General features: G+C 40.5%; 1 protein-coding gene across 5 annotated transcripts in view; it reads left to right on the forward strand.

Annotated features, from left to right (window-relative positions):
* The window catches only part of CDH12 (cadherin 12), a 638,327-nt gene that overhangs the window by 596,305 nt on the left and 24,222 nt on the right, over positions 1-17,800 (forward strand). For all 5 annotated transcript variants that reach the window (XM_071453742.1, XM_071453733.1, XM_071453753.1 and 2 more), the window contains one exon: positions 1,102-1,355. In XM_071453742.1, the coding sequence (XP_071309843.1) occupies positions 1,102-1,355 (254 nt within the window). The remainder of the gene's footprint in view (positions 1-1,101; positions 1,356-17,800) is intronic.

A 17,800-nucleotide genomic window follows, 5' to 3' on the forward strand; every position in this document is an offset into this window, starting at 1 on the left:
CAACTGTCTGAAAACACTGGGGAAAAATAAGAGACATTAAAATATTCCAGTTCATAGACATGTGTACGTGTTCTTTTTTTGTTCATTCCTGATAGCAAATTTCCAGCTTAACAATTATAGGCAGAAACCACTAGGTGCCAGTGTTACCCAGACATCAGGAAAAGGCTCTGTTAGAAACGTTAAAAACAACATGAAAGCCAATGCAGATAAACCATTTAAATGAAAATAAAGCTTCTGCATCTTTTCAACTAAATAAGACTGCATTGAGTGTTTTGAGATGATTACTTTTCTAGAAGCAAAGGCACTAAATTGATATGCGCTGACAGAAACCAGCGTTTTGATGTGTCAAAACAACCTTATTTTGCAGGATACATTCTGTCAAAACTGCACATAACTACACAAAAGCTGCTGTGTCATCTTCAAGACCTTATGAATTACACCTAGAATCATAAGACAGGGCCAAAGTCTGCATTTTGCAAAGTACATGCAGATCAAACATATGGCATGAATAGCAGTTCACCGCTAAGATCGACGTTTTACAGGGAAGGCTTGTTTCAGATCAAGTTAGAACTCACATTCCAAGTTGTACCTGAAGTTTGGTTTGACTCATTAGTATATATCAGAGTTTACATTTAAGCTCATCTTTATCACTGTCATGGTCTTCTGAAAGCCTTTCCTGCTAAAAAAACCCAGGAAATCTTCTATTTAAGGAGCTGGATCCGCTAGAGACAGCTGATTGCTGGTGCATGGGAGCTGCAAATGCAAATCTCTGACTAACCTTCACTCAGCTCATTTGCAAGAGATGAATCTCACTCATTTAACTTCAGACATCTACACTGTAACTGTTTACATCCATGCCAGTCATCCTGATTTTTTTGATGTAGAGAAGCAGTAATTTCCTGCCTGTGATTCATCTGGCCTATTTCAAAATTCACCTTAGCATAAGATGAACTGCAAAACAAACCTAAATGATTGATTAGCTCAGGAGATGAATTTTACACAAAAGGCACCTTAAGTTTTGTCAGATTAATCCAACCAAAATGATTTTGCAATGCCGAATTTTTAGTCAAATCTAATGTTTTGGTTTTGTTCTTTCTACAGCCATTAGACTTTGAAACAAAGAAGGCATACACCTTTAAGGTGGAGGCCTCCAATCTCCATCTCGACCATCGATTTCACTCAGTGGGTCCATTCAAAGATACTGCCACTGTGAAGATAAATGTGTTGGATATGGACGAACCTCCAGTGTTCAGCAAGCCCATGTACACGATGGAAGTCTATGAGGATACACCTGTGGGGACCATTATAGGTGCAGTGACAGCACAAGACCTTGATGCTGGCAGCAGCTCAGTTAGGTAAGAGAGCTTTTCCTCCTTTAGTAACTCTCTGACAACCCAGAGTGCTACTGACAGTTGGATGCACTGGCAAAGAACTTAGTATGAAGATATAAAATATACCTAGTCTGTCACTGTAACAGGTAACTGATGTTCTGAAAAAATATTGGAAGGAGATGCTCGTTTGGGTGAATTATCATAAAGTGCTCACAGCTCCTTATCATACTGATCATGTAAAGTAGCACACACTGACATGACTTCAGAGATGGCGTGCTAAGACTCAGGAATAGCATGGTGTCTGGGTGTCACAACCCACTGGTAGAGGATGTGAAGTTTGCTATAAATTGTCCTTCAGTCTGAACAAAGACACATGTCAGGGAACTCTCATGATATTATTGTACCATCAATATTACTGTGACTCACAAGGTGTTGGCTAACAAGCCCTTAAATTCTTAAATGTTCTTCCACAAGAGTGGTAACCCTTATTTTTGTACGATACACTTCAATAGGTTCTCAACTCCCACAACAAGCTCCTCAAACTGTGCTGGCTCACATGCCACAACACACCTCCAGAGAGACTGAGGGGGCCCATTCCCTGACTTTTATAGTTAACCTGGTCCACACCTCTTATGTAAAGTAGATTTTTCACACAGTTTTGTTAGCACATGCACAGACAGCATTTCTCCAGGAAATGAGTTGGCAGGTGGAAGCTGAGAATGAGTCTCAAGGTGGAGCAGGAAGTTGGATGAGAACAGCTCAGCCCCACCTCTGCAGGATCCTCTCTGATCACACCTTTCCTGTAGCAATGATCAGAAAGTTTGAGACAAAATGTGCTTAGGTCTGGTCCTCTACACTGGGTCTTCCACAAAAATATCTCCAAAGTACAGTAGTGAGAAAGAAGGTTTTACTTGCTATGTCTATATGAGTCAGACTCCTATGAGTGATGGAACTGCCCCTTTCACCACTTATTCTCTACGTCTTGCAAAGAACAAATGCGCTCATAAACAATCATCACATGTGTCTTGGCTGACGCTCTGGGGACATGATTGCTGACCAACATGGCTGTGTTCAGCACTAGGAAACTCCTGCCAGGCAAGCCTCTCATTTATTGCTGTAGCTTATTTTAATGAAATAAAAAGGAGAGGGGATCTGGTATACAAATGTAATATATTGATTTTGAGAACCTATTTACAGCCACATTAAAAAGATTAAAGTGAACCAAGTCATAAGGAAGCTCCTTAAAGCTTAGACACAGTCTAAGATGTAGGAAGTTGTTAACACATACTTCCAGTACCAATTTGTGCTGGGCCTACCTGACTTCAGGAAACATTTTTATCCCCAGATTTTCATAAGAAATTTTAAAGACCTAGTGCATGTCATCAGTCTTTAAATATTAATGTTTATCAAATGGGACTTTGACAGAACAGGAAAATGCCACTAGTGTCTACCGAGTGCATGCATTTTCATGCATATTTGATTACAAATTGAGTTTAGACTTTTTAAATCCATGTTTAATAATTATGTGTATTTTGGCTCAGTACTTATACTCTCAAAACATACAATAAGCATGTTAGTTGTAATCATATGCAAAAATTTAACATATAACAGTGACTGTTTAGCTCCTGCTTTGTCAAGTCACTGTTAATTTTTGCCTAAAACTATTACTATTGCTGTTTGTTTCACTTTTTTTTTAATATAATCTTCATTTTTTTAAATATAGAAATACATTTGTCTATGAGTCTGTGACGCATTCCATCTCTGACAAAGGATCAAAACTTTCACTAACAAAGACTCAAGTCTGAACCTTTTTCCCTGGTGGTAGCCTATGAAAATAGCCCCAGTGATGTCAATATTCTGTTTAAAACCATACTCTCTTGCAACCAGATAGAAAGCCTTTAATCACATTGTTGAGCAGTTTTTCATATGACAGTGGAATCATTTGGATGTATAACCAGTCTTCAGTGAGAGTTTTTTGTTTCACAAATGCTCCTAGGAGACTCAGGTGCTTTTTACTGATTCTGTATTTGCAACTACACAAGAAAAATAATTGTCTCTCAATGGTTTGTCCACGTACTGTGTTCACTGGAATATTGAATCCTAGGCCATTTTATAATGTCCATGTCTACGTTTTTTAGCCCTGAACTCACTACTTAAGTGTCCAAATGTGCATCTACATTAATACATTAAGTTAATACCCCTACATTTTATGCTCTTCCTGGTGACCCCTTACACCAACAAGCTCCGTAAGTCTTCCCAGGGTCATGTTTATGAGTTGATTCAGCTGGTTCATATCCACAGAAAAACATGAACCATGTCCCAGAATGTTCTGGTGTTGTTCAGTGGTGTGACTTTTGGGCACATGTGCATCTACATGAGTTATGTTCAGAGTCATATCTTCTACCTGTGCAGTGATGTCCTGCCCCAATACAGCAGCCCAGATGGGTTTGCCCCTGTGTTGCCACTTAGTCTTCTTCCATTGCTGCAGCCACCACCTCAGGACATTGGGCGCCACCCAGGAGTCAGTGTAGAGATAGAATACAGGCCATGTTTCTTATTCAGAAATCTCTAGGGCTAGTTGGATGGCTTCACTTCTGCAAATAGGCTCTTCTTCTCCCTCAGCAGTCATTGCGTAGGACTCCACACAGCAGCTTTCCACCTCCAATGGTTTCCTACCATGCAGAAAGATCCAGCAGTAAATAGACCATGGTCTCTTTTGTTTTGGGACAACTTGTTATATGATGGTGCTTCTTGGGCACTTTGAGCCACCTTCCTCCATATAGTCATTGGGCAAAGGGCATCCTCTGGATCTTTAGGGACTGTCTTGCGGTGATTTTATAATGATTCTTTATTTCATAATTGTCTGCTTATGCCCAGAAACAGCTGCTTTTTTTTTTTTTTTCCTTGAACTGTTATTTTCTTTTTTTTTCTTTCTCCTTGAACTGTTTCTGCTCTTTTATTTCTTTTTTTTTTCCTTTTTTTCTGGCCCACGTGGGGAGCTGCTGGGGAGTCTGCCCCAAACTTGAGACCTCAAAGCAGCTAAACCAACACAAGAAAGGACACTTAAACCCACCAGCTTCTCCTTCTGCAAGGAAGAGAATAACATCAGAAAGATTCCAATCTATTCTGCCCGAGTAGCTATGCTATCTCCTGTTCCTCCCCTTCCCTGATACCATCTTTGCTTCATGGCTATGCTGTCTGGTGGGGGGTTGGGGTCAAGTTTTTGAAATTTCAGTATCTAGCATTTATTCAGTCCTTTTCTGTGCCTTGCAGGCACTTTTTTGGTATTTTTCTTTGTTAATAAACTGTTTCAGATTTTTTTTCACTTTGACCCACTAGGATTTATTTCTCTCATTGGCAAGTAGGATTATCAAAACCCTTTTCTTTAGAGGAAATTCTCATTACAGGGCATTTTCTCCTAAAATTTGTCCCTAAATCTAGACAGGGACATTATCACTTTTTACTGTACTATAAAGCACTTCCAGGACTTCTAATTCTCTCAAGTACTAGACACCTTCATGTGCAGTGCTCCACATTCTTGGGGATTTCACAAGGTCTTCCTCAAATGGATTTCATGCCCTCATGCTTTAGAGAGGCCATCTCTAAAGACTGCAAATTGCTCCTTCTTTTCCAATTCCTCCTTCAATTTCCCCATCTCTAGCAAGGGATTTTAGCCGTTGTGGCCTCATGACCTTCTATTGTTGACTGTCAGTCCTGTTATCTCAACATCACCTGGCTGGCGACTGTAGTCTTTCCACAAGTCTCAAAGTTCTGATGAGGTCAAGGAACAGGGAACTTCAGGTTCCTATTTGATTTGTCTCACTCCTTCAAATTTATTTGTTGAATGACCAGCTTTTTCATGTGACCTCTCCTCTCCTGATTGTCCTCCTTCTCCTCCTCCTTCTTTTCCTCTTCCTCCCTTTCTTATCAATTATATGGACCTGTAGCTTCCCTTATCTGTTATTTTGTTTTCACTACTGCTGCTAGTACTGTAGTTGCTGTGGTTTGAGTCCCTGTGTCAGCCATAGTGTCCTCAAATGCAGTTTGGGTTCCTGCCTCAACTACAGTCCTCTGTGAGGACTGAACAGTGGCTCGGCACACACAAGTCCAGCCCCAGCACAGGGCAAGAAGCTGCTGGCTTTCACTGGGGTGGGCAAGGCACCCTTCCATCACTGATGGGTCAGTTTGCCAGGGTTGGTCACATGTTCAGGTGTAAAGTCACAGGTAACTGGAGGTAAAAACCACCCTAGGAACCTGCCCAAATTCTTCCACACACCCTACCACCCAGGAACTGGATGCCTCAGGGCACATTTCAATATCTCCATACTTAAAGTTTGTTTTCTCTAGCACCAGGACGACACCAGCTTCCACAAATCCCATAGCGTGGCAATAGTATTCCTTAATACTATTAACAGTATTAAGCAGCTTAAATAAGGATGAGCAATGTCCATGGGAGCCTGTATTATGAATCCATTCACATCAATTTTGGGCAGGGGAGAAAGATATATTTCCTCATCATCCACAGAAGGTAGCTCCCCTTGCATAACAAGGCTGCCATGTCAGGGCAAAGCACAGAGCTATTGCTTGTGTTAACACATTCCCAGCAAACTCAGCAAAACAGAGAGATAAGGAGCACAGCTGACAACCCCCATGTCCCACAAAGGAGCTTGCTGCTAGATAACTGCTATTACTATAGCATGCAATATGGATAGATAGATAGATAGATAGATAGATAGATAGATAGATAGATGATAGATAGACAGTCAAAGAGAAAGAGAGAGATAGAACTGCCTTTGTCTTGCTCCATGGGCACTATAAAGGACCATGGTGGGTTGATCTTGGAGACATGCCACGTGCCCACCAAGCCACTTTATCACTCCCTTTCCAGCTGGACAGGGAGAGAAAATAAGACGGAAAACAACTTGATAAGGCAGTTTACTAAAGCAAAGAATGGAGCTTTGGGCATGCATAAGTGAAGAGAAAATAAAAGGTTTATTCTCCACTTCCCATCAGCAAGGGGTGTTCAGCCACTTCCCAGGATGCAGGACTTCAACACACATGGTTTCTCTGGAAGGCAAACACTGTAAATGACAAATACCCTCCCTTGTTCCTCCTTTCCTTAGCTTTTATATGTGGGCTGATGTCATATGGTATGGTCTATCCCTTTTGTTAATTTAATTGGCTTAGTTGTGTCCCCTTCCAGGATTTTGGGAAACGTTGGAGACACTGAGTCGATGCTGTACCAGAGCTGTTCAACAGTAGACAAAACACTGGTGTGTTATCAACATCTTTCTAGGTACCAATGCAAAGCACAGCACTGTGAAGTCTGCTATTGGAAAATGAATTCCATCTCAACCAGACTCAATACACCAATATAGAAGTATTCAATATTCCATAAGTTTTATATGCTCTAAATGAAAAACAAACAAACAAACAAACAAAACCAACAAAACAAGACTGCTAAGTTAAAAAAGTGTGAGTTTGAAGGTGCTAAATGTGTTGGCAAGTTCTTATTGTATTTTAACCAATAACCTTATTGTATCTTATTGTATCTTAACCTCTGTTAGCTGCTTAAAATCTAGATGAAATCATAGAGCTAAAGAATGACTTCATAAATTTCATCATATTGCAAAAGAGTCCAAGAAACTTCTGAGTAAATATGCACTCTAAAAAATGGGGAAAAGCAAGTCATGCTCTTTGAAGACACAGCCATACAAAGTACCAGATAGTACTGGTAGTACTACAACTACTGGTTGTAGTTTCTCTATAGATTCATTTATTTTCTGTGAAATGTTTTCCTGGAATGGTTTGCCCATTAAGAAGTCTGTAACAGAAAAAAGAAATAGTCAACATTCTGCCAAACATAAAGACTGGGATAAAATCTGCACTGCATGCAACAGAAGGCAAAACTCCAGAGAGCAATGCAAGTTAGAGCAGCTCACATGAAAAGAAACAATATTTGTTCCAGCAACTAAATCCATGTTATCAGACAAAAATTTTATATCTGCTATGTTAGACACATCAGGAAGGGGGAGATAACGACTAAGGATGAAAACCGGATTCAGCTGTTAAAGAAAATATTTTGCTGGAGGACATGGAAAATGGTGAGGGTTATATTATTTTTCTCTTTTCTTCTGTTACTGGTATCAAAATTTTAGACAAGTCAGAAGCCTTAAAGTTTTGTTTTGTAGGAAGGTATTTGCTAGAGATGTTGGAGTGCAAGGGCACAGAGCATACACTTAGTAATGAACAGGAAATTAAGCACAAGGAGAAAAAGAGCTGCAGGTATTCAACACCTGCAAGGGTGACTGGCTTTGCAGCTGTTTTGGAACATTACCCCAGTGCACCTAATTTTCAAACTGTGTTAAATCTGGAGCTTATGTGTCTCAAGTGATCTGTTTTGTCTATTCCCATTTCATCCATAGTGCTTCAAGAAACATGTTAAGGTGAAGTCCTATGTACACTTTGGCCATTAAAAATCCCAAAACACTTGCAAAAACAGCTCTGATCTCATTTTCTTCTCCGACTCCTCTAGTTTATGACAGTTTGAAGGTGACTGGGAGGAAAAAATAGCTGCTCTCCTGTAGTATGTTGCAAGTCTGTAATTTGTAACTATGCAAGTTTTTTGTAAAGATCCTTATACTTCTGGGACAAGGGGTTTTAGGACTTCCTAAAAATCGCTGTTTTATGTCTCTATACAGCATGAATGTTATAGACAAAGCTGTCTAAATAACAAGAAAGCAGAAATGGAGGGCAAGACTGAATTACCTGCAGTACCCCCTAGTGAGCTCTGTCTAACAGTGTGTGAGAAGTTCAACAACTTTGCATTGACACATCTGAAGTTGTCAGATTTCCACGAAGATGATCTTCCAGCATAAAGTATAAGAGGATTATTGTTGTCCCTGATGTGAATCCCAGACAACTCTAATTAATAATGGGTTTCATATTCTGTGCCAAAACACTGTCCTTCAGGTCTTCTCTGCTTGACTCATGAGTTTTGCCCTATGAATCAAAAGAACCACTCAAAGCAGGAAAGCTGTGGGGACTATGCATTTTCTTGACCAAGTCCAGAGTCATGAAACTATGATTTTAAAGTAAAAAGTCATGTGTACTATCCATAGGTCAGTCCTGTCCTCAGTATCTCAGGGATAAGACTGTATTCCCTGCATCTGCTTTCAAAGGAAAACCCTTTTTTTTTTTTCTGAACTGGTTCACAATAGTCCATACACTTTTATGAATAGTTTCTGTTTTCTCAGAAAAAATACTTTGTCATGTTAAGATCAAGAAAATAAAGATTTCTTCCAGAATCCTAGAACACCATACCTTAATGTACAAGCACCAACAAGATGAATTAAAGTATGTAAGACTTTGAGTTTTCAGTTCCATAATTCTTCCAACCTTTTTGTGCTTGCATTTTTTTAATTTACTTATTCTTCAAAAAGAAAAGTCCCACCCTGTGATATTAAAATGTATCTTACAGTTTCATGCATATATAGAAAATCTGGGACATCTAGTTCCAGCACTTCAAGTGTCTTCATTTAATAACAGATTAAGTGACAGTCATTTTTCTGTGTATGGTATCATGCTGGAGAGAAACAAGTCAGTTTTGTACAGATATGAGATGTTGAGACTCGTGAATTTTGGTTCCTTTTCAGCTGCTCTGGTGGTTCTGCATACTTCTTGCTCTGTTGCCTCCTGTCAGTTTCTGTTGCAATTTTAGCTATATTCCATCCTTTGCATTTTATCAAATCCCTGTCACACACCCCACTTTTAAAACCTCTAGTCCAAGTTCTAATTTATCCAAACTCATTAATTCAAATCCTGCAGAACTACTCAGTTTCTGCTGCAGATGCCATGGTATGGTTTTCTCTCTTCCTACTAGCCCAGTGTTTTCTTATATCTCTTATGCTCTGTCTAATAGCATAGGAGTAGTCTCCTACTCCACAGTCTTTCTTTCTCCCATGGCTGGTTTCTGTATTTTTACTGCCTAACCATCTCCCATCAGCTTCATGGGTGTCCTGCTCTATCCTCTTCTTTTCTTCTGCTGAGGACAGGTACCTTTTTTGATTTCAGTGTCTTGATGTATCTATTTCACTTTGTTCGAGCTACTTTATCTTCTTTTGAAAACTACGGAAACCGTTTCCCTCCAACATTTTCTCTGAATCCGAAGGAATGTCTTTAGCAATTATGTTTATTATCAACATGCTTCATGGGGTCTGTGGTTGGAGACATGGACAACACACCAAAGCTCCATGTGACAAACAGCCTCCAGTTTATTCCTCCAGCTCCTTTTATAGGAGCTCCAATTACACATGTGATTGGTTGAGGCCTCAGCCCATCCAGCTCTCTGGCCAGTGACAGATCTGCATTTAGAACTGCATGACAGTGGCTGAGAGTCCCTGTGTAGACTGAATCCAACCTATCCTTGCTCACCCAGGGACTCCAATGCCATAATTCCCTCTTTCAGGTATATTATAAAATGTAATTGACGAGCCTAGTTGAAAAAGGCTTTTTCACTCAACAGGTAGCAATGTACCTTGTGTATCATTGGAGCTGTGATGCTCACATCCAGAAGCTGTCAGTTAAAACTACCAACATGACAATCTTTTTAGGTTAGCATGTCAAAGGCTTAATGCTTAGATGTTACAACATTACAACTTAACACTACAAGCAGTAACAATTCAACTCAAAACCATTTCAATTAAAACCGTATTTTTCTACCACCGATGTTCTCTAAATATTTGCATCTTGGAGCTTGAGCAAGTTGATGGACTGATTGCCCCCCTGTTGACAACCTCTTGCCTCTGACGAGCCACTGGCTTGCCAGGTCATGCTGTGATTTTTATTGAAAAACATGAGAGAAACATGAAAATATGAGAACACTCAAGACCTTTGAGAGCAGTGTACATCCACCCCCTTTTCCCCTTTTCTTTGTTTTAATAACCACAATAGGAACACAATGTGTACCTTTGAGCAAAATCAGTAAGGTGAAACTTACAATTGCCTGTATGCTTTACCATCACCCAGGGTTTGCCATTGCTGAGGGGCCTCTTTCTCCCAGTGAGGACTTGGAGGGCTTCTTCCGGATGAAGCCTCCATTTTTATCTCAAAGGAAAGCTTTTGCAAAGCCAATTTAGCTAGCACAGAAATAGCAGAAACACGCCTGGTTTTGATAACTTTCCCTGCCAGACAAAGCCATAGCCTAGCCAGGTCTATGACTTAGTCTGGAAGGGTCTGAGGGAACACCTTTCACACCAGTTAAGGCCATAGCCTGGCCAGAGCTGAGACCTAGACTGGATGGGCTTCCCCATCATATCTTTGAAAGTAATCCCTCAGTAAAAACCCATAGAATAGTTGGCTTTGTTGCTAACTCTAGCTAAATTATGATATTATAAAAAACCTGTAAAAAACTATAATTAAGTGCTCATATAAACAAATCTCTTAAAAACTTATAAACAATTATAACTAAGTACACACACAAATGTCACCATTTGCCCTCTCGTTACAAACAAACCAATTTAAAACTACAAACACAGATAATCTTTAGTACTACAAAACAGAGACAGCAAAAGTGAAATCACTTTGACATATGTTATATGAGTCAGTTTAACCTTAACATATGTAGATGTTGCACTCTTCCCTTTTGAGGAAGGAGCTATTAAACTAGCCTGTCTTTTTTATTTAGTATCAGCTTATTAGAATATGTAGAATGTATGTAGTATGAAAGACTTTGGTAGAGTTGAAGTAATAGTAGGCATCTTTTACAGATTTTTGTGTCTCTTCCTCACTGTTTTTGCTGCCACCCCTCTGCAGAGAAAGGTTGGGAGAGGCTGTAGCAGGGGCCAGGACCCAACACCTTTGTGCTAGTGGTGTTTCATTGGGGCTCTCCCCTGTAGGGCAACAGCAAGCAGGCTTGGCCATCAGAGGCTGAATTGGGATGGAGCCACACCTCCTGGAGACATGGCTATGCTCAGCAGAGGTGTTTCTTTGGAGCCAGCTCACTAGGTCTCAGGAGGGGGCAGTCCTGGCGTTTCAATGGTGATGAGAGGGGTGAGCTGCTCCAGCTTGCCACAGGCCTGTTGGGCCTCCTGCAGGGGCTTTTCCCATACCCTGACTGGTGTAGGAGAAGGTTTGCTGGGAGTACTGCCTTTCCCCTCTGGAGTGGCAATTTTCAGCACAGTTGGGGTTTCTTCAGAATGCTGTGTTGGGCTCTGGAGCTTTTGGGTCACTGGGATGCTGGTGCTGGGGCTGCTGGTGCCCCACTGAACCCACTGAGAGAATGGCCTGCCTTTTGCTGCTGTGAGTTGGCTGTGCCATGTGGCCAGCACCATCTTTTGGGAAGGCTCGACTGTTACCACCCCCACAGTACCACACTCCCGCCCACCTCTGCCCACCATTCTCTTGTAGGGGTTTTACCCCAGTTTTCATGGCAAAAGGGTGGGAGCCCAGCCCTTCCTCCCCTCCCCCCACACCCGGGTTGCACACCACCACATACTGTGTTTATTTTCCATGTGTTCCATGGGGTCAGTTGTTGGAGACAGAAACAATACTCACACACACCCCAAAGCTCCATGTGACAAACAGCCTGGAGTTTATTCCTCCAACTCCTTTTATAGGAGCTCCACTTACACACGTGATTGGTTGAAGCCTTAGCCCCATCCAGCTCTCTGGCCAGTGATACATCTGCGTTTAGAACTGGATGACATTGGCTGACAGTCCATGTGCAGATTGACAGAATCCAACCTATCCTTGCTCACCCAGGGACTCCAGTGCCACATTTAGCAGACACATCTGCTCTTTCCTCACTATCATCTCCTTTCCATTCTCATTTGGCTCAGTGGACACCAAGCTACCATATAATCAACAAGATCTCCATCTACCTGCCTTCCAGCAATGCTGGGTCTGATATAGGACAATTAACTCCTACTTCTGGCTTCCACTGCTCCCCACTTTCTGACTCTTCCTCTGTTCTCTGTTTTCTAGTTCCTAAACTTTGTCTTCATGAACTCAAGCAATCACATCCTTTACTCCACTGCCCTTTTCCTGTAAGATTTTCCCCTATGGTCCCATGTACTGCTCTGTCATTCTCTAGGTTTGAATGACCTGTCTTCCTCCGCAGCAATTGGATTGTTTTAAGGAACTGGACAGAAAAGTGACTTCTCTTCAAACAAAAGGCAGAAAAAAATCCTTCTCTTCTGTGTATAAATTGTCCTTCAAAAGGAGCTGTTTTCTAGCACACAGTCTCTACACCTGAAACAAAGCATGAATAACAAATTATTGTGTCAGTCTCCTTCATGATAGTTTAAATTACTACATTTTATTTTACATTTACAATGGATTAGGTGCATGCAGACAATTATCACAGCTCAGCTGGTGTCAGTTTATGTGGCTCAGTTGTGTCAATTAAGGGTCTGTGGTACCTTGATTCAGTGATTGGCTTGGAGCTACTACGAGGAGAAACTACCAAACAGGTGTGAATTTGTCTTAACCTTAATCTTAAATCTATATACTCAAGGCTGATCACACAGGATCAGTGGGGCAGGTAAATGTAATCATCATTAGCCCTCTGTGATGCTGCAGCAGATTCACTGGAAGCAGATGGAGTTGTGTGTTAAAAATCCTTCTTTGCAATTTTGGGACACATGCAGACTGACATTTTGATCTGTGTGGGTTTTCTCAAGACTGGCAGAAATATGGAGCAAAGGTAAGTACTTTCTGGCACAAGTCAGAAAGACTGTGCTAGTGAAAAATCAGACCTTCCCAAATAAAAGACTGGTGGGATTCATTTGAGTTGTATAAATTTTCCTAGATCAACTCCTGGATGCACTTGATGTGTGAAATATTATTTCCTAAGTCCAGCAAGTCAAAAGCAACTGAAAACAAAGTCTAAAACTGAGAGAGGCCAGTAACCTTTATTTACAGGCAGTCATTCATCAACTTACTGAAGCTTGTGAAAAACAACAAGTGATCTTCTGTTGGCATATGCAGTCATATTACGCTTTAAAATGTCACTCAGGAGATTGAACTGAAATAGATGTGTAGACCCAAGAAGTTTATGGACTACAGCTCTCAGTGGCCTCTTCGTGAAAGAATTGGATGCTGAAAATAAAGAAGTATGCATTCGGATCCAAGGCAAAGAACAACTTGGCAAGGAAAGCTTTTCAATTAATTGAGAACAGCTAAGTAGCCAAAGTGAGGGGAAAGGAACAATATGATCATAATAGTTCATAACAGTTTCTGGTTTATTTCAAAGCACTTGTACCACCTGGTGATGTAATTTTGCAAAGCCAGTTCTTATCCCAGAGTCACGAACTGTAATTTTACCTCCAATAATAGTCTTCCTGATTTTTCATCAAGAACTGTTATTTCAAATTTGTTCAGGAATAGATTTCTCAAGCATTCTAGAAAGCAATTGTGAGATTAAAACAGAGCTTTAATGGCTACAGCCATTATCAAATCACCTCAATTGGTAAACCTCTCTGGGCTTGACAGAGAATTATGAGGGCTAAGGAATTAAAACTATGTCTAAGAAAAACCTATGTGCTACAGGGAAGGGTTTTAGTTGGTAATCTGCACTTTGGTACACCAAGTCGACCATGAAGCTATCTCATTAGTATAGAATAAGAAATAAGCTTCCCAATATTTTTCATTTAAGGTCTTTCATCCACAAGGATAACTGCAGCCTGGTCAGATTCCAAGCCTTTCCTTCTGAATTTTTCCTTTAGGTCTGTTTGTAAGCATTGACTATGCTTTCCTCTCCTAAAATACTCAAGGTTTATTATTATGTTTAAATAGTTACTGCATACAGAGTTTCTTATATATTTTGCACTTTGTTTGTTTATTGTTTGCAGTTTAAGTAATAAAGTTTAAACAACAGGGGTTTTTGAGAGTTTTACACTTTTTGAGATCTCTGTCTTTTGAAGTTTCAGTCATATTCTGACTGTAGATACAAACAGATTTCAGATATTTCTGCTTTTACTGTCTCCTAATTCTGGGCTTCTCAGTGCAAGAAAGACAGGGACATACTGCAGGGAATTCAGCAAAAGAAGGTGATGAAGGAACTGGAGCATTCTTTCTGTGAGGAAGGGCTGAGAGATCTGGGAATGTTCAGTCCAGGGAAGAGAAGGCTCAAGAGGGTCTTAACAGTTATAAAAGCACTTAGGGCACATAGGAGCGCCTGAAAGGAGGGTGCAAAGAGGATGGAGACAACTTCTTCTCAGTGGTGTCCAGAGGCAGGAAAAGAGGCAGTGGGCACAAGGTGAAGTACATGTTTTCTCTGAATATCAGGAACAGGAAACACTTCTTGCTGTGAGGTTGACCAAGCACTGACACAGATTGCCCAAGAAGGGGGTGGAGTGTCTGTGGAGATATTAAAAAAAAACCCCAAAAACAGCTGGAGTTGGTCCTGGGTGAATGGCTCTTGGTGTCCCTGCTTGAACAGAGGGCTTGGACCAGATGACCTCTAGATGTCCAACCTCCACCCTTCTCTGATTCTGTGACATCCATCTTTAATAAGCTGGAATAGAATCTGTGGAAAATAAAGGCAGAGAATCATCTGTGATGGCTAAAAAACTGCTGTCAGCATTCATTGAAATAATAAGAATACAGAGCTATAATAACAGATTATTTTAGAAAATAAATATGAAAATAGTGTGAAGGAAACACAGCACAGAAATTCAGCCCCGATAGGAGGAGAGAGGAACCAATTTTAGAAATAAATGATGAGACCTGATGTTGCTCAGGTCAGACCTTCAGCATGCAAACAGGAGCAAGGAGATGCTTATCCAGCAACTTTTGCCTGGTGTCCTCATGAAATTTATAAAACCTTTGAAAAGGTGACTTCATACTTATACTGACCTCTGTAGTTTCTGTATTCCTTGATACATCAGAGGCTTAGGGAGGAGAAATGAAGGAGGAAAATGCAGCAGCTCTGCAGCATCAGAGCTGTTCTGAATAATCTCTTATTTTATAAGCACTTCACCAAATCAGCTTCAAAGCAGCACAAAGAAGCCTCCAGTTCTTGATTTCACTGTTTCCCCTTGCAGATCCAGCTGAAAATCTGAGTCCCAAGTGATGATCTAAGCAAGCAATAAATCTTTTACTGTGTGCTGCAGTTTTCTCTAGAGTCAGCATGGTTATTTTATTTGCTTTTCCTTTTATTATCTCAGCATCAGCATTTTACTTCAGCTTTTTAAATGGATAAAAATATAAGATATTTGTTCAGTTTTTGGTTCCCAAAGATATAGAACAGAGCTAATATTTATGTATTTACACGATGCAACAGAAAACAATCAAAGATTATTTATATTGGATATATGCCAGTGAGCCAGCTCTCCTTTATTGTATTTATGATATTTAATGCCTTAGCACTTTATCAGAAGACAGAGCATTCCAGGCCAGGCATGGGAACAGCAGCCCAGGAATCACCTCTCTCTTATCCTTTGGGGTTTATGTCAGATGCACCCAAGTGCAAAATAAAGTGTAGGTGTCTACTGAGGCTGACTATCTGATGGAGTCACAGCATCTGCTTTTACCTTTTCAGCTTTCTTAAGGGTTGGAGATATTCATTCAGGTTTACTTGCCCCATCTTTCTATACTCACTCTGCCCATTAGTAGAGATACTCATACACATCCAGACACTCATCCCAGCATGCTCTTTCCCCACCTAAAACCAGCCAAGCAAGAGCCTTTTTCTTCTTCACCAAGCATGAGATGTGCCCTCTGGTACCTTGGTACCTTGGTGGATGCAGGGAGTGGGTTCTCCTGCTATGGGCTGGATGAAAGGGGAAAGAACAGACTGTGGGCAGCAGGGAAAAGGGCAAATGCACACCTTTCAAAATCAGGGTGAAATGGTGTTCAGGGTCTATAATGTGTGGTGCTGGTATAAAAAGTGCTCTACTGCTTTCCCACAGTAGCAGGATTGACTGCTAAACCAGGAGTGAGGGTGTTAAGCCAACATGCCTTCTACTGCTGCTCACAGTCCAAAAACTGAGACTTAATTAAATTGCAGGACAAAGCTTTCCCTCTGCCTGGCTGTCTTGCAGTTCTGCCTGCTCAATGAAGCAGGAAAAATGATGTTGAGACTGAATGAAAACAATGCATTTTCCAAATGACAACAGCTTTTGATAAGATACTCAGCTAGTAATGAGAAAGGCAGAGCAGACAGTGGAGCTTACTGGAGGGTCAGATAAGCAAATGAACAAAACCTTTTAAAGGCAGAGAGAAGAGAAATCACAGGAAGTTGTAGACAGGCAGAATTGCCAGTTTGAAAGGGCTGATAACTGAACTGCCGCACTTTTTAATTCCTATATTACCTACCATGTTTTACTAAAATTCCTATGTAAGATTTATAAGGCTTATGAAAAGTTTAACAGCTTCCTTTGCTTGACTCTGACCCATCATTAGTTTGGCTGTCTGCAGCCACTGCTTTCCTGTCAATTAATTTGGCATAATGGTTGATCTTCTTCAAAGGAGAAAAATGTAATTTATTTGCAGTGATACTACTCATTCCAGACCAAGTAGGATACTGACTGCTAACATCACTAAACCTTCTACCTCCTGATTAAAATCACAGAAGTAGGGAGCCATGTACAAGGACTGTGAACCCAGACAAGAAGTATGCCAGAGACTCAAACTGTTGCTTTTTTTCTTGTCGGAGATCAAGTTTAACATGAAAGACATGGAAATGATAAGCATGGAACAATGACAGGAAGCATTCATACCTTCTCCCAAGGTGTAACAATCCCTTTGTCCTTCTCTTAAGCATCACCACCTGATGGGCTGTAGACAACACTCATTGTGGGAAGGCTGAAATACAGATCACAGGATAGCACTCTGAGAAATTACACTGCTGAACTCCTTTGGAAGAGGATACAGAGACAGCAACTTATTTGGGCTTCTGTCAAACTAATTCCAGAATTCTCTGGTTTTTAAGTCAAAATATTTTAACTAATGCAAAACTGTCCTTCCTAAAAGACTAGATGCATTACGTCACTGGGATCTTCAAAAGCACTCAGCCTAGACTATCACAAAAGTACATTGTGCATTTGAAAATCTCTGCAAAATCATGTAGGATTATGGCTTTTCATGTGAAATGATGAATGAAAAATCATAGTAAAATTGACAGAAATATTTCAGTATGTCAGTAAACTTGAGGGTGTATTTTTTTAGGTGTATCAAATGTGATGTGCTATAAAGACAATTCTGCCACTTCTACAGCATCAACCACAGGAGCATCTCTAGTTTTTGATAACCTGGAACAAAGCAATGCCTCTGAAAATGTTCAGTGTATGCTCCCCTTGTTGTTTTTATGTTATTATATAACAGTAAAGTCAACCAACTACACTGGCTACTCATTTTTGGTTGCATTTTTTTATGCAAACTTAGCATCACACTTCAGGTGGTTTTTGACATCAGTTTTGCAAGCACAACTGAGCAATGACCCATTTGTGACACTAGTTAGGTCACAA

The sequence above is a fragment of the Agelaius tricolor genome, unplaced genomic scaffold (genome assembly GCF_023055355.1).
Source record: "Agelaius tricolor isolate 1412-34295 unplaced genomic scaffold, bAgeTri1.0.p SCAF_2, whole genome shotgun sequence".
NCBI classification, from domain to species: Eukaryota; Metazoa; Chordata; class Aves; order Passeriformes; family Icteridae; genus Agelaius; species Agelaius tricolor.